The sequence below is a fragment of the Sminthopsis crassicaudata genome, chromosome 2, assembly GCF_048593235.1.
Source record: "Sminthopsis crassicaudata isolate SCR6 chromosome 2, ASM4859323v1, whole genome shotgun sequence".
NCBI classification, from domain to species: Eukaryota; Metazoa; Chordata; class Mammalia; order Dasyuromorphia; family Dasyuridae; genus Sminthopsis; species Sminthopsis crassicaudata.
In genome coordinates, this window is record NC_133618.1 from 497,368,849 (window position 1) to 497,395,945 (window position 27,097).

Sequence of the window (27,097 nt, forward strand, 5' to 3'; positions counted from 1 at the left end):
CATACCTCCAAGGCCAAAATGATTTTCAACTATTGACTCATTATCATCCTTTTGCAGTAGGTCCCATCATCTTATAAACAAAAGACCTCTTCAGATGCTTCTCAACCTACTCAATAAAGTCCTTGTTTCCCATTCCTCTCCTAGATTAATCCATCTCATTATCTCCGATTTCCCCCAGAAGTCCAGGAAGTGTGATTTTCCTTGTTTCAAAGAGTGCATAGTAATACAGTAGCTCACTTTCCATATATCAGTTTATTCCTATTTTCCTCCAGAAAAGCAGATCCAGAGTTATAGAAAAGAAAGCAGGGAGACACTACCCTGCCCCTGAAAAGAAGCTAGCAAAGATTCATCTGAATCTCCTCTAAGACTTAATGGTAACAAAGAGAAGGCAACTGAAACACCTAGGCATGATTTGGTAAGGATGCTCATTAAGATGAAAGCAGTGGGAATGGAAAAGATGAGACACACTGAAAAGGAAGAAGATCTGATGTTTCACACTGAAAATATGGCAGCAATATTAGGCTATTTTTTAAGATCAATAATCCTGCAGTTAGAGAGCATTTGGGATGGAAAACCAATATGATTAGCACCAATAATATTTGCCGATCTCAATCACTGGGAAGAGTCTCAACATGAATAAAAAAAAATTGTATGGAATTCACTGCCACATAAAAATATTCCAGGCCCAAAGCCAAAGAATATTCTTGGACTAGACTTTTTCAGCACCCTAAATTTAAGTAGCTGAAATTATTTTTTAGTAATATTTTACTCAACCTCTTAAATGAAGGACTTGCCTTTTAATAAGATATTTTCATTTCATCTTAACGGCATAGAGAACACTGTCCATAGGTCAGTAATTCTTCACTGAAACATTTATTTCTTGCCATGGGTCTGAGAAACTTTAATATGCCAAACAGCATCAAGACAACTTGATGTCCAAATCAGCGTGCAGGGTCTGCATAGGAAATAAAAGTAGAAATACAAGCTTTCAAACTTGGGAAATTTTGCTCAGAAGTATCAAATCCATACCATCTCTACCAAAGTAAATCATTTCCTCCCTCTAGGTATTAGTTTCTTTTAGCAGTCACCTTGCTGTTCTAACATTCCACTACCCCATGAGTAAGGGCCAGGAAAAAAAAAAGTGTGTTTTTTAGAATACCTTAGGGAACTGCAGCAATGTTTAATATTAGTGCAAATGCTGTGTGGGGCTAGCCCATACTTTATATGTTCTGGTGTCATTTATATCACAAATGTCATCTCCTCCAATATTATATCAACATAACAAAGATCTCATATTTATTGTACCATTGGCTAAAGAAATTTATAAATGGTCTAAAAACTCTGATTTTTAGAACCATCTACTCTCTCTTCTGCTTCTGTCCCTCTGCCACCATCACTGCCAAAGCAAAGGGAATCTATGCTGTTCTAGAGATGCTGTTGTATGTTTTCTTTCTTTTTTGGGTCACAATGACAAAAAAAATTTATCACCTGGGAGCTAACCTTCTGGCAATAAGCCTAGTCATACTCAGTTTCATTCCCTGCTCAGTTACAACCTACTACTGGAATGATACTTTAAACCTTTCTCAGATAGTAGAATATGCCAAAATTACCCTTGGGTACTTTGAGAATCCTAGGTTAATTCCTTATTATGGGGAAACATCATAGTGGAGTTTTTGTGTGGGAATGATACACACACACACACACACACACAAACACACACACACACACACAAGTATATATGTATATACATACACATAAGAAACTTGGACTGTACAGATGAATCTGGTCAAATAATTATTAAAATAATTTCATTCTAGGGGGTGACACGATTTTAAAAGATTTTAAGAATCAATTGTCCAAACATCTAAGATTACAAAATACTTATAAAAACTGGTACTATTACCTAAAAAAGTGATCTAAATCACACCAACTACCAGCTACTATGATTTTTCTCAATCTAAAATCTTCAAAGAGAATGCTTTATGCATATTTTTATGGTGAAAATTTAAAGGCCACGGGGTGGTGAGGAAGGGAATGCAGAAATGATCTACAATAGACACAAAATCATACACAATCAAAAAGTGAGATACAAAGAAGTCAGGAAATCCCATTGTTTACACTTTGTTGCCTGAAAAAAGGCATGATTCAAAACAATGAATTGTCGCAGGACTTGTCTCCCATATTACAAAATAACTTAATAGATACAACCATAATCTACTAATACCAAGCAAGGTATAAAAAAAGAAAACATGAGTTTGTCAAAGGCATTTGACAGTATCATTGAAAGTATCAAATAGAAGAGAGATTCCCCACTGATAGTAAAGTCCTTTGGATCTTCCAGTTTATAGATGACATTGATCTGATTGCATGAGGACCAAAAATACTACAGGATCACTTTGACAAGATTCCCAAGGAAAACTGCACAAGAGACTAGTTGAAAAAGCGCTCAGAAATCATCTAGGTCAAACCACATCTGACTATGAATCTCTTCTACAACATGCCCAATAAATGAATAATCAACCTTTGCTTGAAGAATTTCTGTGGATAGCTCTATTAGGAAGCCTCAATTTACCTTCAACTTCTACCCCATTATTCTAAGTTCTTTCTTCTAATATAAGCAAAATAAAGCTAATTCCTTTTTCACTTCAAATACCTGAAGAAAACATGTTCCCCACCATAACTAAGTCTTTTCTACTCCAAACTATCCCCATTGCCTTCATTTAGTCCTTATATGGCATGATCTCATCAAAAGAGATGAACTTAATAATTAGCAAAGTAAAACTGAAGAGTATTAACCTAAATTATGAAAAATAGCTTAGCCCATTGAGTTAGTCTAAATACTGTAAATGATCAATAATCCAGCATTGAATAGGAAGAAAAAGAAGAGGCTAGACTACATTTAGGAAATTACAAAGTGTTTTCAATGATACAAAGCTGTGGTCTACTGCAAAAGTCCACCTTTTAAATACCAATATCCTTCCCCTGACAGTTGCAAATCATGCAATATCTCACTCTTGGAAGAATTAAAATTGCCTGTTCCATAAAGAACCACATTAAAGATATATAATGTAAGTAGCATTCAATGTATCACCAACAATTATAAGTAGTAGAGTGACATAAAAGATAACATCAATGATAGAAAAGGGATTGGGCTACTCATGAATAAGGAATTTTAGATAGCTTTACTGTTGTACTGCTATTCGCAAAATATTTAAAAACCTAGAAGAAAGCATCAGATTAGTGTTCCTCTGTGGAATATTTATGGTAAGACATGAACAAAATGACAAGATGAAAAGGCATGGATAGCATACAATCTGCACTGATGGAAGGAGTAGCTACACCAATAAAATCAAAAATCCAGTGAAGTACCCAAGTATCCTTTTTTTTTTTTTTTTTTTTTTTTTTTTTTTGGCTGAAGCAGTTGGGGTTAAGTGACTTGCCCAGGGTCACACACATAGGAAGTGTTAAATGTCTGAGACCAGATTTGAACTCTGGTCCTGCTGACTTCAGAGCTGGTGCTCTAACCCAGCTGCCCCCCAAGTATTCCTTTTAAGAAAAGCCAAGTAACTTTTCCCCAGGGTTTATATTTATCTGGTCTCTAACCTGAGTTTGACTGTAGAAGTTTTTTCTACCTTGAATATCAAATCCAGGATAAGAATCAACTAAAAAACACTTTAGAGCTCTGTGCTTATTATAATGCACAAACTATAATACTTTGGCAAAACTAAATTTCAGGGAAGCTATTAACAATTTAGTATTTGCTATTTGCTGTTTCCACTTACAGAAAACATGGAAATGCTTACTATAAACTCAAGAGTACTGAATCAGAGGGATTGGGCTGCTCAGCTCTCAACTTTGTTACATATCAAACTTAAATATAGATGTAGAAGGCAAGTACCACTCTTAAATTAGCTTCCTCTGCTTGTGGTGGCCATTTAGAGTCCTTAACAGTATAAAGGAAAAAAAAAATAGAGGTAATATAGAGGAAAAAAACATGAGCATTTCAAACTAGTCCTAGTTCACTCAGGAAATGTTATGCTATGCTTTTGAAGCTCTTGATTGCTTTGGTGCAGATGTATTCAGAAGAATAATTTTATACCTTTTCACTCCCATCTTCTCCTCACTTATTTTTTTTAATTCCTTGAAATCTGATTTTCATCACAACTGTATCTGTTCCTTTACCAGTCTCCTAATTACCAAATCCAATGACTGTTTTATCTTAGTCCCAGATCAATATTCTCAGACCTGACTTGACTCTTAAACTCTAGTCCCAAATTTACAACTACTGCTAGACTTTTCCACCTAATTATTCCATTAACACCTCAAATTCAACATATCTGATTGAAATCAACCCCTCAAAGCTATTTCCTCTGAGTTGTTTCTGATCATCTCCCTCCATAAACCCAGATCAAAATCCATGATCTTTATTCTACACTAGCCTTGTTGTTTCACCATGAGAGGTTCTCTGGATTTATTCTCTAGTCTTATAGATGTCTCTACTCCTAGCTCCACTACTATCATTCTAACAAAAGTTCTTACTACCATGTGCTTTGATTTTCAAATGCCTGTCACTAATAGCTAAATGAGGTCAGTCTCTGTTCTAATCCATCCTTCACACCTCCACCTGATGAATGCTCAAGTACTCCTTCCATGTCACTCCCACTCCTCAACTCCTCACCATTCAAAATCTTTAGTCATCCCTGATTGTCTTCCAGTAAACTCCAAACAGTTTAGCCTGAAATTAAAGGCCCCCAAAAAGATAGTAATTTCTTTCCTGCATTATCCTCAATCAGAACACTGAATTTTAGCAATCATTCACCATCCTCTAATTCAACAAACCTTTAGAAACCATTAGTTACATGATGCAAGGCATTGTTTTAGATTCTAGAGACACAAAAATTCAAATATTCCCTGCCCTCAAAAGACCTTGTACTTTCCTGCCTCCATGCTCATGCTATTCTTTCCAACTCAATGCCTTTTCCACCCTCAATCCCATTTATAATCTGAACCACCTAAACTTTAATCTCGCCTCTTCAATAAAGTATTCCCTATCATTCCAATGATCTCACTTATACCTTCAACTTCCAAAGCACCTTTGGCTGTGCCACTCATAAGGCAATTTGCCAGATAGGGCCTTTTATGTTGAAATGAGTTTAATATTTTAGTTAATTCTATCCAACTTCTAATATAAGCAACTAGAGGGCAGGAACCAAAATTTTTAAAGTTTTGTATTCCCCACAAAGCTAACCAGGAGATATATAATAATTTGTTGAATAAACATGTTGAACAAATGAATTAACAGACAATTGGATGATAGGTAAAGTCCCTTCTAGCTATAGGAGTCTATCCTAGAGTTAAGGTCCTAAAAGTAACTAGAGACCTCAAAGAGATTTAAAGGACCCTTGAAGTGCCATCATGAGAAACTTCCTTCCAGTAGTGTAGGATCACCATCTAGTGGTTACTAATCAGCTTGATCTGTTGCTCTTACAAAAAAAAAAAAAAATCACTGATATGGGCCCACATTTATCAGGACCATCCACAAAAATCTCTACAACTTTTCTTACCTTACCAAGCCCTAGGACCTTCTAGGACTTGTGGGTTCATCCCCTGAAAATAGACTAAACAAGATCTGGTGCCTGAAAGTGAAAACTACATGTAGATTCTTTCCCAGATTCTTTCTGACTTCATAGAGCCTCACATACCTCAACTAGTTCCATCCCAAAGTCATAAGGCATTTTATTTTAGCACAAGCTGGACTGAAACAACTTTAGAATCATTTAACCAAATCATTTGGTTTTTAAAACACAAGAGTGGCTTCCACCAAGAACAAATGCAACTCCCAAGAGAAACAAATAAGTACCTACACAATCTCCATTGATCAAACCCCACCTCAGACGTTAATGCTAACCTCAAAACTAAGGATGTAGAACCAATTAGATGCAGCCCATCAGTACCAAAAAAAAAAGTCAGCAAACTAGAGTTAAAGTAATCCATTTGTGGCAAATATCCTGAAGCAACAAGGGTCATACTGGAGAACTAGGAGCTCAGGTATATAATGACTAAGGCAATTCTCAACCATACTGAGTCATCTAAGCTTTTTAAAGAAAGCTGAGACCATTTGACTAGATTTCTTGTAATTCTGACTTTTAAGGCTCTTAACTTGCTGTAGTGAGGACACTGGCAGTTAGTGACAGTTACCTTGTTCCTCCTCTCAGAACATTGGGGGCATATTCCCCAACAGAAAAGTTGGGGGAGGGGTGTGCTGGGGCTAAATCCTTCTCCACCTTTGTATCACAGTAGCAGCTTTGGGATATTTCAGGAAAACTGCCCACATAAAACTTATTTTCCTAATCCATGAATATTCAATTAAATGTAGTTGATTCTTCAATACAGTTGAAAAGTGGCACAAATAATGAAAAATCCTTTTGGTATGACTTTGGAATGTAGTAGCAAGGGCAGGCAGGGAGAAGGGAAGTGATAGATGTACTTTCCTATTTGTGTTTGTTTAGGCTGGTACTGTCATTCCAATTGGGACATACCCCAATTAATGACCAAGAAAGATCACTCACAAGTAGAGATGGGATAAAGAGACCATTCCAGCTGGAGGGAAGCCAAACTTAGATGAAAACATGTGCCCCGGCTAATTTGAAAGGACCTCATTCCATAGAAATATCATGGCCTTTAAAGGGGCCAGTGGACTGGGCTCTGTGGTACAGCAGAAAGGGCACTGAACCTAGACAACAGGACATGCATTCAATTACTGGCTCTGCCACTTACTCTGTGTGACTAGATAAGCCACTTCTCTGAGGCTCAATCTCTTCATCTATAAAATAAGAGGGGGCCAGCAGGTGCTAGTTTACCACCAACTTTTCTGGGCCTAATAGATCATCTCTAAGATAAGGGGCCAAAGAGCAAAGAATCTAGATCTCTCAAACTCTCACTTCATGCTTTGGGAGAATTCAGGGAATCATAACCTTCTCCACCCTCCAGCTTTGAAATAAAATTCATCCTAAATAGTAAAGTCTCTGACATTTTCTCAAATCTAAAATTTTACAGACTCGATTTGAAATTCAATATATTATTTTCCTGTAAATTCAAACACACCAGAAACTGTAGTTCTTTCTCTATCATTATCACTTATAATATTTTTCTTAATAATTGCCCTTTTGAAGCTTACAATGTGCTTTATATAACTCATCTGCATTTCACAATAATCCTATAAAGTAGGTACTACCTGTGTCGTCCCCATTTTGTAGAGTAGGAAACTGAAGTTCAGACAGATTAAATAAATGACTTGCCCATAATCACATAGCTAGTTTCAAAAGATCTGAATTCCAGCCTTCCTGAAGAATCCTAGTTCAGTGTTCTACTATAACATGTTTAGTTTAGTGTCAAACAATAAAGGTCTTTAATAATTATTTGATAATGATCCCCCTCCCACTAGGGAATGCATCCAGAGAGTTAATGAAGCCTCACTGGTGGACAAGCTTACAAATCAAATATCTACTCTGTGCTGTGGCCTCCACCTGTGAAACATTCCAGATTTCCAACAAGGAAAGGAGAAGTACTTCACTCAATTCCAAAATGTTTATGCAGAAGAGCTAATAAAAGACATAAACTGGTATTTCTACAAGGAATATTTTTGCCTGGGTTCCTGCTCCCATGCTGAAACAAACCCCCACCAGAACAAATACATGAATCTTCTGAATGAAAATGGCTATTTTAATCATTACATCAGAACCACTTAAGAACAATAATCCAGATCTGATTAACACAACCTTCTTAGGCTCAAAGGAACCTATTTTTCAATCCCCTTTTTCTTAAGCCCTTAAATCCTTTTCTTAACACCTAGCCAGAGACCAGAAACAGGTAGAAAGAAGATAAACAGACACAGGCCTGCCTAAGAGCTCCAAAGAGAAACTCATTTTCCCAATGGAAAAATGGAGGAGTCAACCTTATCCTGAGAGGACTGACTACCCTCCTGGATGGAGCTGACAAATATGACTGACATCTTCAATATTCTATTCTCATTCTTGGCTACTTGGTGGGGTGGGTGGGTCATCCTCTCGCTCTTCAGAAGCCTGAGGAATTTGTATGGAGTCTGAAGGTTCCTCCTTCAACTTCTTTTCATCAACACCCAAGGGAATCTCAGAAGTTTCCTCTGGTTTCACATCCTGATCTTCAAGCTCCTGCATTTGTGCCTTTCTTTCACTGTCTTTCTGGATCTGCTCTTCCTTTGCTGAGGCAATACCTGAAAAAAAAAAAATCAAGCCTCATCTGGTGCTTTTTGGCTTTTCCTAAATTCTCAAAAGCAGCAAAGAGACAGAGTAGAGGACCTAGGGAAGTTCCATCTAGACAAGGGAAGTCCCATCCTGGCCCCATATGGCTCAATTTTTCCCACCCTCTGCCACTTACAATGTCATCCCTACCAACCACTTATTGTCATGTGTATCTTTTTATTTTGTAAAATACATGTAAAGATCCTTTTCAACATTCACTACTGCAAAATTTTGTATTCCAATTTTTCTCCCTCCCTCCTCACCTTCTTTTTCCCCTAGATAGCAAATAATCTGATATAGGTTAAATATGTGTAATTCTTTTAAACAGATTTCCATATTATCATGCTGCACAAAAAATCAGATCAAAAGGGGAAAAATGAGAAAGAAAACAAGCAAGTAGACAAGAACCAAAAAAAGGTGAAAATACTATGTTGTGATCCATTATTCAGTCCCTATATTCCTCTTTCTGGATGCAGATGGCTGTTTCCATCCCAAGTCTATTGGAATTGGCCTGAATCACCTCATTGTTGAAAAGAGCCAAGTCCATCAAAATTGATCATCATATAATCTTTGTGGTTGTGCACAGTGTTCTCTTGGTTCTTACTCACTTCACTTAGCATCAATGAATGTAAGCCTGATGATTGTTTCTTATAGAATCACTTACTGTTTTTTTGAGGCAGAATGTTGTTACTGATGGAAACTCGATTTAACTCCAAAAGTTCCTTTCTCTTCTTTGATTCCTCTTTGAGCTCCTGAAATTAATGATTGATAAGTACATAAGCTCATATGTGTGTGTAATATGAAAATGAGAGAGAAAAGACACTTGAAAGATTCTTGGCTATTAAAATGACTTCTCAAACTCAGCATCTAATATAAGATGCAGAAGACATTTAAAAGACTATGGAACATCTTAACATCTGTATTAAATATCCTGAGTACTTAAGAGTATCCACCTTTCCTTGATAATTCTCCCTGTCTGCACTAATGACAGGATCAAACCTTCCCCCATTACACAGCAACTTGAGAGAGGCACCTAGGACTCCTCCTCAATCCAGGGCACCTTCACCATCACTCACCATCTCTGAACTTTGTGGTATCTCATTCTTTGAATGGCCTGGCTCTCTGTCAGCTTTGTCACTTTTCTGCACTGGAATCTTGAGACCTAATGAGCAAAAAGCCAAACTATTCTTCTTCTGTCAACTTATATGTCATCCCTAAGCTCCCATTTTACCCTGTGTTAATAGTTGGTGCTCCCTTCTCTCAGAGGAGAATATTATTAAGATGGCAGCTTGGTAGAGGGTAGGGTAAAGTCCTATTCAAAACTCTGCATGACTATTCATTTAGGATTATTACCCTCTCCTGCTTTCCCCACCCCTACCTCATTCCTCCACACACCATGGGCAACCAGGACAATGGATGGGAAGTGACTCTGGACAATTCTGTGGGGCCAAAGTGGCTTATCCCTTTATCCAAGAGCAGATCCCCTTAACTCTACCTTTTTTCTTCATCTTAGGAATTGTTCTGGCCGTTCTAGAATGTAATTCTTTTATATTTGCTGGATATCTCAACACTGGGCTCTGAGGAAACATAAGAAAAGCTCCCATTTAAATAAATTATTTTGCTTTAATACTTAGACCCAACTTTTCCCAAATGATTTCCTTCTACAAATATGTACTGAGGCCCTAGGATCCACACTTCACTATATCCATATTTCAATACCTGAAAGATCTGTGATTTTGGCTGTGTAATGCTCCCTGAACAGTCAGAGAATTTAACAAGTCCTACACAACAGTATCCAATCTGATGATAAGTAAGTCTCTCCAAACTTCATGGAGACTAGTTGATCCTCAGAAAAAAAAGACACTTAGCCCATCATAGAGCCCTAACACCAAACTTTCCAGTCTGGTAGTGCCTGCCAGAGTTGGGCCAGCACTGACAGTCTTCCAGGGCCCAGAGTCATCTCTTCACCAGGATGCGATCTCAAAGGAGGACTGTGCAGTACACTGCACTACTAGGCGTTGTTATGTAAGAGTGGCAGAAAGTATGCAGAAGAAATAGAAGGCACTGTTCTTACCAAGAAGGATTATATTTGTAGGGGAAAAAAACATTGCTTTTCTTAAGACTTTTTTCCATCTGAATTTTGCTAATTCACTTTTCCTCCTTCTATATCATTATACCACAGAGAAGTTAAACTTTTTGGGAAAAGGATGTTCATTGTGCCTTTTTCTTATCCAATATCAGCTATAGACATTTATCTCTGATCTTACAGGTCATCAGATTGATAGATGTCCTCAGTTACTATTGGTACCTTGGGCTGAAAATGCATAGCCAAAAATACAGCAGCTTAAGTGAGGACCAACTCCAACATACTCCTTGGGTTTTCTTAATGACCTTGGCCAAACAAGTGTTCAGGATATAATTCCTGTTATTAGTAAGTAGACTACTCCATATAGATCAGGTCCCACTCACTGCCTTGAGTAACAGAATTTAAGTAGCATCTCAATTCCAAGAGTGAACCTTGCTAGAGTCAGCATAGTATAAATAGAAAGAGCCGGACTGCAAGTCAGATTTCTAGTCTAAACTAAGCCAATAATTAACTATGTGACTTTAGCCAAATCACTTCTTTCTGGCTTTCGTTTCTTCTCTCCTGTAAATGAAGAATTTGCAATCCATAATATATAAAATCTCTTTGAGATTAAAAACTCTAAATCTTTAGTAGCAATACATGCTTAATGCTCTGCTCTAACAGACAGGTAACAATGAACACTTTAAAAACCACAGATTTTTTTAAAAAGCACAAATTCTATTAAAATTTTAATTTCAGAAAATGAGGATAGCTTCAACATTACAGATTTTTCATGCTATAATGACCAAAAAAACCTGTTGTCTGCTATTATGTTATATACAAGATCCATGATATATGACCAAGAGCATAACTTCTAAATTCCCAAGCCATTTTATGTGCATGTTTTATCTACAAAAATGAATTCTAAGATTCTTAAGGACACTTTCAGAGACTGAATACAGGGCATCACTAAAAACCTATAGTCTGCTTAAAAAATGCATAGCTTTCCTGCTGTTAATCCTCCCCTGAGAAGACACTTCCTAATATCAGTTCTGACAACAAGGTTATCAGTGCTTTAGACTTCAGTACTCATCCTTTGAGTCTGGTCGAGTGAAAAAACACCTTCCCCTTAGAACCTCCTTATTCTTACCTGAAGGTTTATTCTATGCACAGCCAGAATCATCTTTGTCTTGGACAATTTAAATTGATGCCTTTTTTGAAAAAGGCTCTCTTCATCTATTACGTCCAATTGGTCCATCTTTGCAATTGCTTTCTCTTCATTAGACAAAGAGCTGAAGAAAAGGATAAACAGAGAAGAAATAGTTCTATTCTGAAAGAATATGAATAAACGGTTAAAAATGGCTGAAGGATCAGTGAAATTTCACTACTGGACTATGAAAGAGGTTTGCACAAATCAATACTCTGCAGTAAAACCACTTAGAGATACTCATCTAGACATAATAACTTAAGGCAAAAGTAGAAAAAGATTGGGGGGGGGCATTCATTCCACTTCTTGACTCAGAAAGAAGCAGGTTCATCTTTTGGTATTGACAGAGAAAAGCAAGGGAAAAGAGTAGAAAAAAAAAAAAAGGAAGAATACTTAGGGGAGGAGGAAGGAAGGAAGGAAGGAAAGAAGATTGGGAAGGAAAGGAAAACAAAAGATAATAACTCAACACTGATACCATGTTTTAGGGCTTGCAAAGTACTTTCCATACTTAATCTCATTCAATTCTGCCAATAACCCCATGAGACAGGTGTGTCTTTATTTATCCTCATTGTATAAGGAAAAACCAAGGCCAGAAAGATCCTAAGGTCAAAGAGCTAATAAGTATCAGAAGGATAATTCAAACCCAAGTCATTCTGATTGCATCTTGCTGTGCTCTAAGGAATGCTGCTCACCTCATTAATGACTGCTTGGGGAATGTGAAATCCCAGGAAGAAAGGGATCCCATATTTGAAGACACGGTGACTGGTGATGGTGGGAGCACCTTTAGCCATCGATGCATTAACTGGGCAGAACAGGGCTGCCCACCAGTAGGGACTTGTGTTGTTTTCTTTTTCTTGAAGAGAAACAAATAGGAAAAACAATTCCCTCATTTTCCTGTCACCACCTTAGGGTTCTTATTTCTTCCAGTTAAGACACTAGCTTTATAACACTACTTCTAACTTGTCCTTTACTTTCTTCCAAGCACAATTCCTGCTTTATTTTGCACAACTTCTCCGTACAACACCTTTTTTGTTCCATTTCCTTTCCAGAAGGTCCCTGACACCACTCTGGTAGCCAGCTAATTCTATGTCATCTTCCCCGGCATTCAATTAGAGGTGGTCCCCTTTAGAAAGATCTACAAAAAAGCTTTTCTCCACAGATGGATAAACATAAAGGAAAAGATTTTTGGAATGAAAGAGTTTGGTGATTCTACCTGGAAGAGGATGTCTCTTGGGTTCTTTCCTTAATTGGGAGTTGAGGAGAACTGGTAGGAAAAAAAAATCTACCTAACAGACGAAAAACATCAACACTTTGATCAGTGAAATTAAACAAAGAGTTTACAACCTTCTGAGCTGCTCTTTTGGTGATCCATTCCGGGCTTGATATATCTTCACTGTTCTTCAAAGGTACAGATGACATACCTGGGCTCAATCTAAAGAAACAAAGCATGAAAAGGCCTATGAATTACAAACTTTCCCAGGACTTCTCTACTTACTTCCAGATACTTTATATACAATAAACAATGATTAGGCAGAAAACTATAAGGCCTCATCTGTAATATCTGTAATTCTGTAAAATCTGTAATAATCTGTATTGGTTAAGAATGATGGTGATTTCTCTTTCTCACACTAGCCATCCAACTGAGTTGGGGGGAGGGGGGGAATTCTAATTTCTGTTATGAAAAATCTTTACCAGAGAGAAACCTAAAGGGGAGAATCTCTAGGAGTTTCCTACAGGTATAAAATCTAAGAAATCCCAAGGTTAGGAATAATGCTCACTTTGTCCTACGCTTCTGGTCAGGTTTCTTGTATTTCACAGGTTCATCCGGAATCCATACCATAACTAAATTCCCACTATCTGGAGATTTTGGGATATATGTTGAATTCAAATTCAGCACTGGGAGCTATAACAAAAAAAAAAAAAAATGAAAAGACATGAACAATGCTAATTTATGTGTGTTTATATGACCCAAGTACTCAGTTCAAAATATGTACCCAAGTGGCACATAAGTCAGGGAAATTGATAATAACAATGATAATAGCTGACATTTATATAGTGCTTTATACTTTATGGTTTACAGAGCAATATATGTATGTATATGTGTATAAATAAATTGAACATATACTCATTAGAACCTCATAATATATATTTTTTCCTCATTGGAACCTCACAACAACCCTATGACAAAGTATTATTATCATTTTTATAAGTCAGAAAACTGAAGTTGAATGAGGGTACACAATATGCTGCATCCAAATTAAGTGATGGAACAAGGATTTAAACTGAAGTATAAATCTGTTTTCCATTAGCTAACATTGTCTCTAGTAATTACATCTATATATTGCTTCCTGAGAGGTAATAGAGTGGATTAATTCTACAATATGTTGTTTATAAGAAACACATCTGAAGCAGAGAGACATACAGAGTAAAAGTAAAAGGCTGGAGCAGAATATATTATGCTTCAGCTGAAGTACAAAGCCAAAAAAAAAAAAAAAAAAAAAAAAAAAAAAAACAAAGATAGCAATTCTGATCTCAGACAAAGCCATGGCAAATATAGATCTAATTAAAAGAGATAGTAAAGAAGAGTACATCTTGCTAAAGAGTACCATAGACAATGGAGCAAATATACACAAAATGGCATAGCATCCAAATACTTAAGAGAAAAAATTAAGTCAGTTACATGTAGAAATAGACAGCAAAACTAAACTTGTGGGGGACCTCAACTTCCCCCCTCTCAGAACTAGATAACTCTAACCACAAAATAAACAAAAAAGAAGTTGAGGTAAATAAAATCTTTAAAAATTAGATCTGAGGGTAGCTAGGTGGCACAGTGGATAGAGTACCAGCCCTGAAGTCAGGAGGACCTGAGTTCAAATTGACCTCAGACACTTAACACACTTGCTAGCTGTGTGACCCTAGGCAAGTCACTTAACCAACTGTCTCAGCAAAAACAAAACCAAAAAAAGAAAAAAAAAATAGATCTGATGGATTTACAAGTGAATTGTACCAAACATTTAAAGAACAATTCTAATATAAACTATTTGAAAAAAATAGGTGGAGTCCTACCAAATTCCTTTTGTGTCACAGATCTGATGCTGATATCTAAACCAGGAAGGGCCAGTGCCAAACAGAAAAAGAAGATTATAGACCAATTTCCCTAATGAATACTGATGCAAAAAAAAAAAAAAAAAAAAAAAAAACTTTTAAAAATATTAGCAAAGAGATTACAGCAACTTGTAAACAGGATAATACAGTGACCAAGTGGAATTTATACTAAGAAAGCTGGGCTCCTTCAGTATCAGGAAAACTATTAACATAATTGACTATATCAATAACAAAACTAACTGAAATCATATGATTACCCGTATAGATGTAGAAAAAACATTTGACAAAATACACCACCATTCCTTTTTTTTTTTTTTTTTCCCTGAGGCTGGGGTTAAGTGACTTGCCCCAAGGTCACAAAGCTAGGAAGTGTTAAGTGTCTGAGACCAGACTTGAACTCAGGTCCTCCTGAATTCAAGGATGGTGCTCTATCCACTGCACCACCTAGCTGCCCCAATACACCACCATTCCTAATAAAAACACTAGAGAGTACAGGAATAAAAGAAGTTTCCCCTAAAATGATAAGTAGCATCTATCTAAAACCATCAACAAGCATTATATATAATGGGGTAAATCAAAAGCATTCCCAGTAAGATCAGAAGTGAAATAAGGTTGCCTATTATCATTAGAAATGTTAGCATTAGCAATAAGAGAAAAAAAATTAATTGAGTTGGAGAAGTCAATGAGGAAACAAAATTATCACTTTTTGCAGAAAAGATGGTATATTTAGAAAATCAACTAAAAAATTACTTAAAACAATTAACAACTTTAACAAAGTTTCAGGATATAAAATAAACCCACATAAAATATTAACATTTCTATATGTAACCAAGAAAGCCCAGCAGCAAAAGATAGAAAGAGAAATCCCATTTAAAATAAGTGTAAACAATATAAAATATCTGGGAATCTACCTGAAAGGAACTATACGAACACAATCACGAAACATTTTCACACCTGGATCTAAACACCTGGAAGAATATCAGTTGCTCATGGGTAGGCTGAGCTAACACAATAAAAATGACAATTCCACCTAAATCTGCTTATTCAGTACCATAACAATCAAACTGCCAAATATTTACTTTATAGAGCTAGAAAAAAATAATAATAAAATTCATCTGGAAGAACAAAACAACAAAAATATCAAGGGAATTAATGGGAAAAAAATGCAAAGAAAGATGGGCTAGTAACACCAGATCTAAAACTATATTATAAGGCAGCAATCATCAAAACCATTTGATAATGGCTAAGAAAAAGAGTAGTTGGTCAGTGGGATAGGTTAGTTACACAAGACAATAGTAACTACAGTAATCTAGTGTTTGATAAACCCCAAAACTCCAGCTTCTAGGATAAGAACTTACTTTTTGACAAAAATTGCTAGAAAATTGGAAAATAGTATGGCAGAAACTAGACACAGACCAACATCTCATATCCTATACCAAGACAGGGTCAAAATAGGTTCATAATTTAGACATAAAGGATGATACCATAAGCAAATTAGTCAAGCAAAGGATAGTCTACCTGTCAGATATGTGAAAGGGAGGAATTTATGGCCAAAGAACTAGAGAACATTACAAAATGCAAAATGGACAACTTTGATTACATTAAATTAAAAAGGTTTTACACATACACTCACAAAAACAAACAAACAAACAGACAATACAGCCAAGATTAAAAGTTAAGTAGAAAGTGGAGGGGAAAGTTTTCATAGGCAGTATTTATGATAAAGGCCTCATTTCTAAATAGAGAAACGATTTGAATTTATAAGAATACAAGTCATTCCCCAGTTCATAAATGGTCAAAAGATATGAACAAACAATTTTCAGATGAAAACATAAAAGCCACTTAATAGTCATATGGAAAAATGTTTTAAATCACTAGAGAAATTGATTAGAAAAATACAAATTAGTACAACTCTGAAGTAACACTTCACACATCTCAATGGGCTAAGATAACAGGAAAAGATGAGTGTTAGAAGGGATTCGGGGAAAACTTGGGACACTGATGCATTGTTGGTAGACTTGTGAAACAATCTAATTACTCTGAAGAACAATAAGTCCTCTGGAGAAAATTAAATGGTGAAAGAAAAGAACATGCCTTTTTCTCAAAGGCAAATAGCACCTACACAAAACTGACCAAGTATTAGGGTATGAAAACCTCACAATCAAATACAGAAAGGCAGAAATGTTAAGTGCGTTCTTTTCAGATCATGATGCAATAAAAATTACATGCAATAAAGAGTCATAGAAAGATGGACTAAAAAGTAATTGAAAATTAAACAATTTAACCCTAAGAATGAGTTGGTCAAATAACAAATCATAGAAATAATCATTTCATCCAAAAGAATGATGATAATGAGACAATATACCAAACTTGGGTGCAGACAAGCATTTCTTAGAAGAAATTTTATGTCTCTAAATGCTTGCATGAATTAAATAGAGAAAAAGCAGATCAATGAATTAGACATGCAACTGAAAAAGATAGAAAAAGAACAAAAGTAAAACCCCAATTAAATATCAAATTAAAAATTCTGAAAATCAAAGGAGAGATTAACAAAATTTAAAATAAGAAAACTTTTGAACTCATAAATAAAACTAGTGTTGATTTTATGAAAAAAATTAATAAAATAGATAAGCCTTTAATATGATTAGAAAAAGAAAAGAAAACCAAATTACCAATGTCAAAAACAAAAAGAATGAACTTAACATAAATGAAAAGGAAATTAAAGGAAAATAAATTAGGAGTTATTTTGCCTAATTGTATGACAATAAATGTGATGATATAAATCAAATGGATCAATATTCATAAAAAAATATAAATTGCCCAGTTTAACAGAAGCAGAAATAAAATACCTAATAACCTCAGTTTAGGAAAAAAAAAACTGAACAAACCAATAATGAACTCGCTAAGAAAAAAATCTCCAGAGCCAGATGTTTTTACAGGTGAATTCTACCAAACATTTAAAGAACAATTAATTCTAATACCATGTAAATTATTTTGAAAAATAGGTACAGAAGGAATTCTACCAAAATCCATTTATGATACAGATAATGGTATTGATACCTAAACCAGGAAGGGTCAAGGCCAAAACAGAGAAAGAAAATTATAGACCAATCTCCCTAATAAATATTGATGCAAAAATCTTAAGTATTAACAAAGATTAACAGCAATCACTAGGATAATATATCATGAATAAATAAGATTTATACCAGGAATTCAGGGATGGTTCAATATCAAGAAAAATACTAGCATAACTGACCATCTCAAATAACAAAACTAACAGAAATCATATGATTATTGCACTAGATGCAGAAAAAGCATTTGACAAAATGCAGCACCCATTTCTATTTAAAAACACTAGAGGGCATAGGAATAAATGGAGTTTTCTTTAAAATGATAAGCAGCATCCATCTAAAATCATCAACAAGCATTATATGTAATGGAGATGAACTAGAAGCATTCCTAATAAGATCAAGTATGAAACAAGGATGTCACTACTATTATTCAATATCATACTAGAAATGTTAGCTTTAGCAGTAGGAAAAGAAAAAGAAATTAAAAGAATTAGAGTAGGCAATGAGAAAACAAAATTATCACTATCTGCAGATGATATGATGGTATATTTAGAGAATCCTAGAGAACCAACTAAAAAACTAATTGAAACAATTAACAACTTTAGCAAAGTTGCAGGATATAAAATAAACCCACATAAATCATTGATACTTTTAAAGTTTATTTTATTTGAAAAAAAGTAGGAAAAAAAGCGGAAAACTAATATAAAACAAAAGAAAAGAGAACACAATCATATGCTCAGCAGAATATCAGGAAGGATTTCAAAAATACATAACAAAATTACCAGATCAAGAAGGTTATAATATATATATATATATATATATATATGTGTGTGTGTGTGTGTGTGTGTGTGTGTGTGTGTGTGTGTGTGTGTGTGTGTGTGTGTGTGTATAAATAGAAGAAATTATATTCATGAACTTCTATTTTCTCTTTACTTCCTTGTAAATTGCTCTTTGGTTCTCTGCTGCACACCTTATTTATTTTTTTTTTCCCCTCTTTCATCCCCTCACTACTCCCAAGCAAGCTACTGTTAAGATATATTTTTGTATACATGTGTAAAATATATACATACGTGTCTTTCCTATCCATGCTGACTCTTCAATTAAATTCTGTTCTATAATTTGGCTTCCTATTACTTAACCTCCCTTGTCTTCCCCATCTGTTCATCCCTTCCCCCTTATTACTTCAAAGATTTTACAGAGTGTTATGCCCTTCATGGTATATATGTAGTGTTGCCTCTTGAATCCATTAGATGAGAGCAGGTTTTCAGAACTACAAGCCCTCCTCCCTCCTATAATGCTTCTGTGTTTATTCTTCCTTTGCACCTCATTTGTACAAAATGATTACTATTTTTACCTTTACTCTGCCAATCTTTGCGACCCTGTTGTTGATATGAATCTTAAATATATAGTTTACATTCCGCATGTAAAAAACAATTTGTCCATGTTTAAACAGTTTATGTTGAGTTCCTTAAAATTTATATCTTATTTTGGCTCTTACATGTTTAATTTTCCATTAAATTCAGGTTTGGTTAGTAGAAAGTTCTGAAAATCTTCAAGTTCATTAAATATCCGTTTTTTCTCATTCAAAATTATAATTTTTGCTAGATATATTTTTGGCTGCAGGCCTAGTTCTTTTGATTATTAATAGATATGATTCTAGGAAGTATCATCTTTTACTGTGACTGCTATTAAGTCTTATACAATTCTAATTGTAGTTCAGTTTATTTGAATTGTCTTTTTCTTGTTTCGTGCAAAATTTTCTCTTTGATCTGGGGATTTTAAAATCTGGCAATTTATGTGTTTTCCACAAAGAAGCTCTTTGAGGTAGTAATAAGTGAATTTTTTTCTATTTCTACTTCCCCCTCACGTTCTATCACTCCAGGATAATTTTCTAAGATTATTTCCTGCATTATTGTGTCAAAGTTCTCTTTTTAGTCACAACTTTCTGGCAGTACAATTATTTTTATATTTTCTTTTCTTATTCTGTTCTTCAGATCTGTTGTTTTTTTTATGTTTCATATTATATTCCATTTTCTCATTTTTTTTATAATTTGTTTTGTTATTACTTAGTCTTTCATAGCTTCATTGGCTTTCCTTTACCCAATTCTAATTTTCAAAGAATTGTTTTCATCTTTGAGACCAAGTACCTCCTTTTCTAGTGTATTAACTTTTTTTCTTCATAATCTTGTTTTTCTTGGATTTTTTTTTGTTTGTTGTTGCTGCTTGTTTTTTAGTTTTTCCACAATATCTCTTATTAAATTTTTAAATTTTTTATTGAGTTCTATAAATTCTCTGGGCAGGGAGCAATTTCGTGTTATTCTCTGGGGTAGAAGTTTGTAAAACAAGCAAACAAACAAACATGTCCTCCACTGTAGATGAACCTGGTCTTCCCTGGTCCCATAGTAAGCCGGTTCATTTTTTTTTTAAATAGGTATTAGCGTAAGCACCTCCAATCTTGGGGTGGGTGGATGGTTCTTCAAGCTTCCCTTCAGCTCTCCCCTCTATTCTGGAACCCCAAACCAAAAGCTCCATCTGCAAGTGCCCACAGCCAGCAGTATCCCTGCCTGCTGCTGCTACAATCACAGGGTGCTAGTTCCTTCTTGCCCAGGACAGCATCTCAGCAGCACAGTTGGGCTTGGCATCTCAATCAACAGAGGTTCACTCAGTCCTCCCAGACTCGAAACCCAACTAAACAAAGACTCCTGGAGGTGAAAGTCTCTGCCTTACCTAGCGAGCCTGAAGGGTCCCCACTTGCAATTTCTGCAGAGCCAGCCCTAAGGTCTTTGCACTTCAGACAGGTTAATCCCTAGCCTGGGGTCTTTCTTCAGATCTTCTTGGGTTGTAATTGGACCCCCACAGTTCTGCCTCAAGTCTTGATTTTTCACCAGTCTATGTTTTGCCTGAGGCACAAATTTGTGGGGAAAATTTGGACAGCCTGAAATTTACCAACCTACCCACCATCTTCCCAGAATTCTCCCCTTGGTATTTCTACATGTTATCAACAAAATCCAGCAGCAAGAGATAGAGAAATACTATTTAAAATAACTTTAGACAATATTTTTGGGGAATTTACTTGCCAAGACAAAGCTAGAAACTATATAAACACAATTACAAAACACTTTTCACGTAAAGTCAGATCAAATATGGAAAAATGTTTAAAAGAATTGCACATATTTAACCACTGTCAAATTGACTGCTATCAGCTACTGGGCTCATATCCCAAAGATATCTTAAAGGACAGAAAGGTACCCACATGTGCAAAAATGTTTGTGGCAGCTCTCTTTTTAGTGGCAAGAAACTAGAAACTGAATGGATGCCCATCAATCGGAAATTGGCTGAATAAGTTATGGTATAGGAATGTTATGGAATATTATTGTTCTATAAGAAATGATCAGGAGGATGATTTCATAAAGTCCTGGAGAGACTTACAAGAACTGATGCTAAGGGAAATGAGCAGAACCAGGAGATCATTATACACTTCAATAACAATACTATATGAGGATCAATTCTGATGGAGGTGGTCCTCTTCAATAATGAAATGATTCAAACCAGTTCCAATAGAACAGTAATGAAGAGAATCAGCTATACCCAGAGAGAGAACTATGGGAAATTAGTGTGGACTGTGCACAGCATAACATTTTCAACTCTTTCTGTTATTGTTTGCTTGCATTTTTGTTTTCTTTCTCAGGCTTTTTTCTTTCTTTCTAGATCCGATTTTTCTTGTGCAGCAAGATAACTGTATAAATATGCATACGTATATTGAATTTAACATATATCTTAACATATTTAATATGTATTGGACTACTTGCCATCTAGGGGAGGAGGGAGGGGGGAAGAAGGGGAAAATTTGGAACAGAAGGTTTTGCAAGGATCAATGTTGAAAAATTACGCATGCATATGTTTTATAATAAAAAGCTATAATAATAAAATTTTTTAAAAAGAAAAAAAATTGATTGCTCTCTTGGGGAGGAGGGACAGAAGGGAGAAAAAGAGAAAATTTTGAAGCACAAAGTCTTATAAAAATGAATGTTAAAAACTATACATGTATTTTTAAAAATAAAATACTATTGAAAGTTTTTTTTAAAATAAAGTCAAAATCTAAAATATTGGCAAAAACATTAATTGCGTCTAAGTAGGCTAAGATAATATAATAAAAATAGGACTTCTATCTAAATTGATCTGCTTATTTCAGTGCCATACCAATCAAATTGCTCCAAAAAAAATGCTTTATAGAGCTAGAAAAAATAAAAATAAAATTCACCTGGAAGAACAAAAGGTCAAGAATTTCAAGGGAATTAATGAAAAAAATACAAATGAAAAGTGCCCTGGCCATACCAGGTCTAAAACTATTATAAAGCAACAGTCATCAAAACCATTTAGTACTGGCTAAAAAAGAGTGGTGGATCAGTGGGATAGATTAGGTACACAGACACAATAGTCAATGTTTTGTAAATAAAAAGCTTTAATTAAAAAATGAAAAAGTAAAATTAAAATTAAAAACAAATGTATTTAATCTATTAATCTATTTACAGTAATCTATTTATAAAACATACGCATGGGTAATTTTTCAACATTGACCCTTGCAAAATCTTGTGTTCCAAATTTTTCTCTCCTTCCTACCTCCTCCTCCCCTAAATGGCAGGTAATCCAATACATGTTAAATATGTTAAAATATGTTAAATTCAATATATGTATACATATTTATAATTATCTTGCTGCACAAGAAAAATTGGATCAATAAGGAAAAAAAACTGAGAAAGAAAACAGAATGCAAGCAAACAACAGAAAGAGTGAAAATGCTATGTTGCTGTCTACACTCAGTTCCCACAGTACTCTCTCTGGGTGCAGATGGCTTTCTTCATCACTGAACAATTAGAACTGGTTTGAATCATCTCATTGTTGAAGAGGGGCACTTCCATCAGAATTGATTATTGTATAGTCTTCTTGTTGCTGTATATAATGATCTCCTGGTTCTGCTCATCTCACTCATATATACACACACACACAATCATCATCATCATCTTATCGATGAACTTCCCAAAGTTATTCTGTATACTTCAGAGGTAAGGCTTTCTTTAGTCATGAAACAACAAACACTACCCAAGAATATTGTTGTGTAGTCGTTTCCGTCAAAACAGGCTCTTCATGACCCCATTTGGGGTTTTCTTGAGAAGATACTGGAATGGTCTATCATTTCTTTCTCCAGCTCACTTTATAGATAAGGAAACTGAGTCAAACAGGGTTAAGTGACTTGCCCAAAGTCACACAACTAGTTAAGTATCCAGATCTGAACTAAGGAAAATGAGTTTTTCTGACTCTAAACCCAGCACTCTGTGCACTATGGTGCCACCTAGCGCCCTACCCAAGAATACAGATTATATAAAGGAAACATTTTATTCTGTGCTATTCAGCTCACCTGGAAAGATATACTATACTACAAATGTGAATTAATTTTCTTTGCTTACTTTGGCAGGTTTTCGAAGATTCTGGGCAAAACCCTTACCATGGAAGTGTCTCAGAGATCTGAAGCCTAACAAAGGTTCTTCCACACTGAAACAGAGACATAAAAGAAATATTAGGAAAAGTGAAAGGAAAATAAAGGCTAGTAGAGGGAAGATCTAGGAATAACCCTTCCTCATGCTTATGGCAGTAATGCTTCTACATAATTCCTCACTATTGTATAGTTTTCCTTTTTAATTTCTACTTCCCAATCTGGTGGTAAAGAAATATATCATGATCAACAGACAAGTGTGAAACATGTACTATGTGAAGGACACATGATTAGGACACAAGAAAGTATGAGATGCAGTCCCTGTCTTCAAGAGCTTTATACTAGTTGGAAAGATAGGAATTGTACAATGCATCATGTGTTAGCTAGATAACGAGTTGTTTTTCAACCATTTTCTATTACGTTCAGCTCTTTATTAACTCATTTGGGGTTTTCTTGGCAAAGATATTAGAGAGGCTTGCCATTTTCTTCTCCAGCTCATTTTATAAAAAAGAAAACTGAGGCAAATAGGGTTAAGTGACTTTCCCAGAGTCACATAACTGATAAGTGTTTGCTACTAGATTTGAATTTAGGAAGATGAGTCTCAGGAGGATAAGTCTTCCTGACTCCATGCACCATGCCACCTAGCTGCTACAGGAGTTCTGAGAAAATGGCAAGACTAATCCCCCCCCCCCTTTTTTTTTTTTTTTTTTTGAGGAGGCAATTGAGGTTAAGTGACTTGCCCAGGGTCACACAGCTAGGAAGTGTTAAGTGTCCCAGATCAAATTTGAACTCGGGTCCTCCTGAATTCAGGGCTGGTGCTCAATCCACTGCACCACCTAGCTGCCCCAACCAATCCCTTTTAAAAGAAAAAAAATCTGGTTAAATTTCATGGAGACAGGAGAACTTGAGTTGAGCCTAGAAAGACAATCCAGTAAGGTGTAGAGAATGTCAGACAGACACTTACTGCATATGTGATCATGGGGTAAACACTTCTTTCTTAGACTCAAGTTCCCTCATATGTAAAATGGAAATATTTAAAATTCCTCCCTCATAGGTTTGACATTTAGAAAGGGCATTTTAAGTTTTAAAACAAAAAGTAAACATGATGTGTAGACTAGTTTAGATAAAAGGTAAGGTTCCTATAGAACAGTAGGGGATAAAGTGGAAAAGGGAATAAAAAGGCAGGAATAACAAACCTAAATTTTGGCTTTATTCTGTAAGCAAAGAAAAGCCTATGAAAATTTTGAGTAGGAAAGAAGACACATAATTAGTGCTTTAAGAAAATCAGTCTGGTATAGATATACAAGATGGACTGAAAGAAAAGGCAGAGATCTGTTAGAAAGTTATTGACACAAGCCAGGCATGAGTTGGTACCTTCATGGGTCTGAATGCAACAGCCACAGACATGGAAAGTAAGAGCTAGAAAAGATACATTAATATAGCTGAACTGAAAGGATTGACTTGCTATAGCAGTTCCCCATCAATTCTGCACTATAGCTTTAAGCCAGGAGAAAAGTGTGAATGCCTCCCAACCATATGTCCATTTTCACACAGTAAAAAGGTAGTTTTCCATTCTTTTCTCCAAAGCATGAAAATGATTTTACTCTTTGCTCAGTTTCACCCTCTCTCATTGAGCCACATTGAACAGGAAAAACTAATCACTAAAAAGTATGTAAAAGGGTCCAACACCTGTACCTTGACTCCAAGATGATCCACTTTTCAATCCAAGTATTTATTGTGCACCTATTTAACTATGTGCCAGTTACTATGGTACTATGGTACAAAGCAAAAACCACCCTTTCTCCCTCTCAGAGTTTGCAATATGGTTTCAAGCATGAAGAAATTAAGGGCAATCCAAACAATTAACATCTGAAAATTTTTTAATCTACTTGCAGTAATGACCAGGTACATTTCATTTAGCAGGTCTATTGGAACCCAATAATGGGAATATTTCTTTCCCCTTCCTCAACATCTACTCAACACTTCATTTCATTAGGGGGAGGTAACTTTCTTCCCAAGCAGACCTACTGTGATAAAGCAATTGTTTCTTTTCTTAACCTGGCATGCTAAATTCTGGAGCACTGGCTCTAAAAAATAACACCTGAGATCCTGAGGCATATGATTTCCAGGGTTTCCATGATGATTCAGATGATTCACCTGCTTTGTAAATCCGACTCAAGTTTAGAGTCTCCACTCAAAGAAGGAGGATGCTTGAAAAGTGGGACCGAATCACTGATTTTCTTGGCCAAAATAAAAGAATCAGGTAAAGATAAGTCCACTATCTTGAGAGTTGGCAGTTCATCTAGAAATGCAGGCCAGAATAAAAAACTGGTCAGAAAGGAGGCTCAATATACCAATCAAATGGTTCTTAGTACAAATGTGATTGGGCCTCTTCCATTCACCTTCAATTTTCTTAGGAGCTCTGGAAATTGGTTGAAGAATTCGAGGATGGCCTCTTTGAAGCCTTCGGATTGCTGCCCAACAGTGTGGATGCTGGCAAACAAGCTGTGAGCAGGTGGTCTCATCCAACTGACTGAGATCTGGCAATCTGATTTTTATCACAGGTTGACTACAGAAACCAACCTCAAGATCATTAGCCATCTAGGGAAATAAGAATTTAATAACATAGGGAACATTACATAATGTTGATAGTTATATCTGCACATTTTAATTTCATTGTGAATACCTATATTACCTCAAAAAAAAAAAAAAAGCATTAGAATGGGGACCAACGGGGAGGTGGTTCAGATACCGTTAGTGAAATTAAAGTATCAACTCCCTCCTACAAACACAGCCAATAAACTAGTACAGTCCTGAGAGGCAGGTGACTGGAAAGAATAGTGAATGTGGGGCAGAGGAATCGGATAGTGAATCTGTGACCTAGAACAAGCAATTTCTCTTTTCCGCCAGCTTCCTTATATATAACAAAATGGTCAAATGATGATCTATAAATTCTCTTCTCATTACGAATCCCATTATCCTATGAAATGAATAAAAAATATATAATTATCTTGCATTTATATGGCACTTGTTTTTCAGTACTTTCACCTATATTACTTCATTTTCCTCACACCAGCCTGTTAGCGTACTATCAAGAGTGGTACTACTACTAATTATATATATTATTTTTAAAAAATCTCTAATGGAAAGTTTCAAGACCCAAAGAAAGCAGAAGCCTAGCCGGGATTCTTTTAAGAAAGGAGCAAAATCTGGAAACCAAAGAAGCTTAAAGAAAGAAAGGATTCAGGAGTTTGGGGGAGCCAGAGGAAAGAAGAGGGGGAGGGCACGGGAAAAGCAGAGACCGTTCTTAGCGGAGGACTCGGAGGCAGCGATCGCGGACAGCGCGCGGATGCGGGTCCCGCCCCTGACACTCAAGGCTGCATGCTGGCTAGCTAAGGCTGGAAGTCGCTGAGAAACCGCCACGCTGCTCCGGGAGAGGGCGCTCCTCACACGGGGATCACCGCTGCGGCCCACGGGGGACGGTCCCGGGGAAACACCAGACGAGCCGGCCCGGCGAGCGTGGGGGCGCCCGAGAGGCGGGGCACGGCAGAGCCGAGGCGAGGGCCGAGAGGGGGGGTGCGGGGTGCCTGGGCAGCGCGGAGAAGGATGAGGCGGGGGGCGGTAAGGGTCAGGCGGGGCATAAGGAAGCGCAGACCGCCCGGGGAGGTCAGGGCGGGGACACGAGGACGACGACGGGGAAACAGGACTCGGGAGTCAGGCTAAAGCAGCGCGCCGGGGGCAGCGGGCGCTGCCAAGCCGGGGGGCCGGCGGGAGGACGCCCGCTAAGAGGGACGCGGAAACGCGGCTTTGCGGGGACCCCTGCCCCGGCATGGAGGTGCGTAGAACTTCGCCAGTGCAGACTTTCACCCCAGCCCAACA

General features: G+C 36.4%; 2 protein-coding genes across 5 annotated transcripts in view; both read right to left on the reverse strand.

Annotated features, from left to right (window-relative positions):
- Positions 1 to 5,610, reverse strand: part of RGS3 (regulator of G protein signaling 3) — a 172,270-nt gene extending 166,660 nt beyond the window's left edge. For 2 of the 3 annotated variants that reach the window (XM_074293638.1, XM_074293644.1), the window contains exon 1: positions 795 to 933. The gene's annotated coding sequence lies outside the window, so the exon portion shown is untranslated. Of the gene's footprint in view, positions 1 to 794; positions 934 to 5,564 lie in introns of those variants that run through there. The other variant, XM_074293639.1, reaches the window with a different exon arrangement.
- C2H9orf43 (chromosome 2 C9orf43 homolog) lies at positions 879 to 27,097 on the reverse strand. Of its 2 annotated transcripts, XM_074293652.1 has the most exons (13): positions 26,521 to 27,097; positions 25,621 to 25,819; positions 25,376 to 25,520; positions 23,193 to 23,277; positions 13,330 to 13,454; positions 12,896 to 12,983; positions 12,244 to 12,404; positions 11,495 to 11,636; positions 9,775 to 9,856; positions 9,356 to 9,441; positions 8,944 to 9,031; positions 8,042 to 8,251; positions 879 to 955 (listed from the first exon to the last, which is right to left on the reverse strand). In XM_074293652.1, the coding sequence occupies exons 2-13, from the start codon at positions 25,817 to 25,819 to the stop codon at positions 942 to 944; spliced, it is 1,425 nt and encodes a 474-aa protein (XP_074149753.1). In that variant the 5' UTR covers positions 26,521 to 27,097; the 3' UTR covers positions 879 to 941. The 2 variants fall into 2 exon arrangements, with proteins under 2 accessions (XP_074149753.1, XP_074149754.1); XM_074293653.1 differs by lacking the exons at positions 879 to 955; positions 9,356 to 9,441; positions 9,775 to 9,856 and having other exon boundaries at positions 7,705 to 8,251.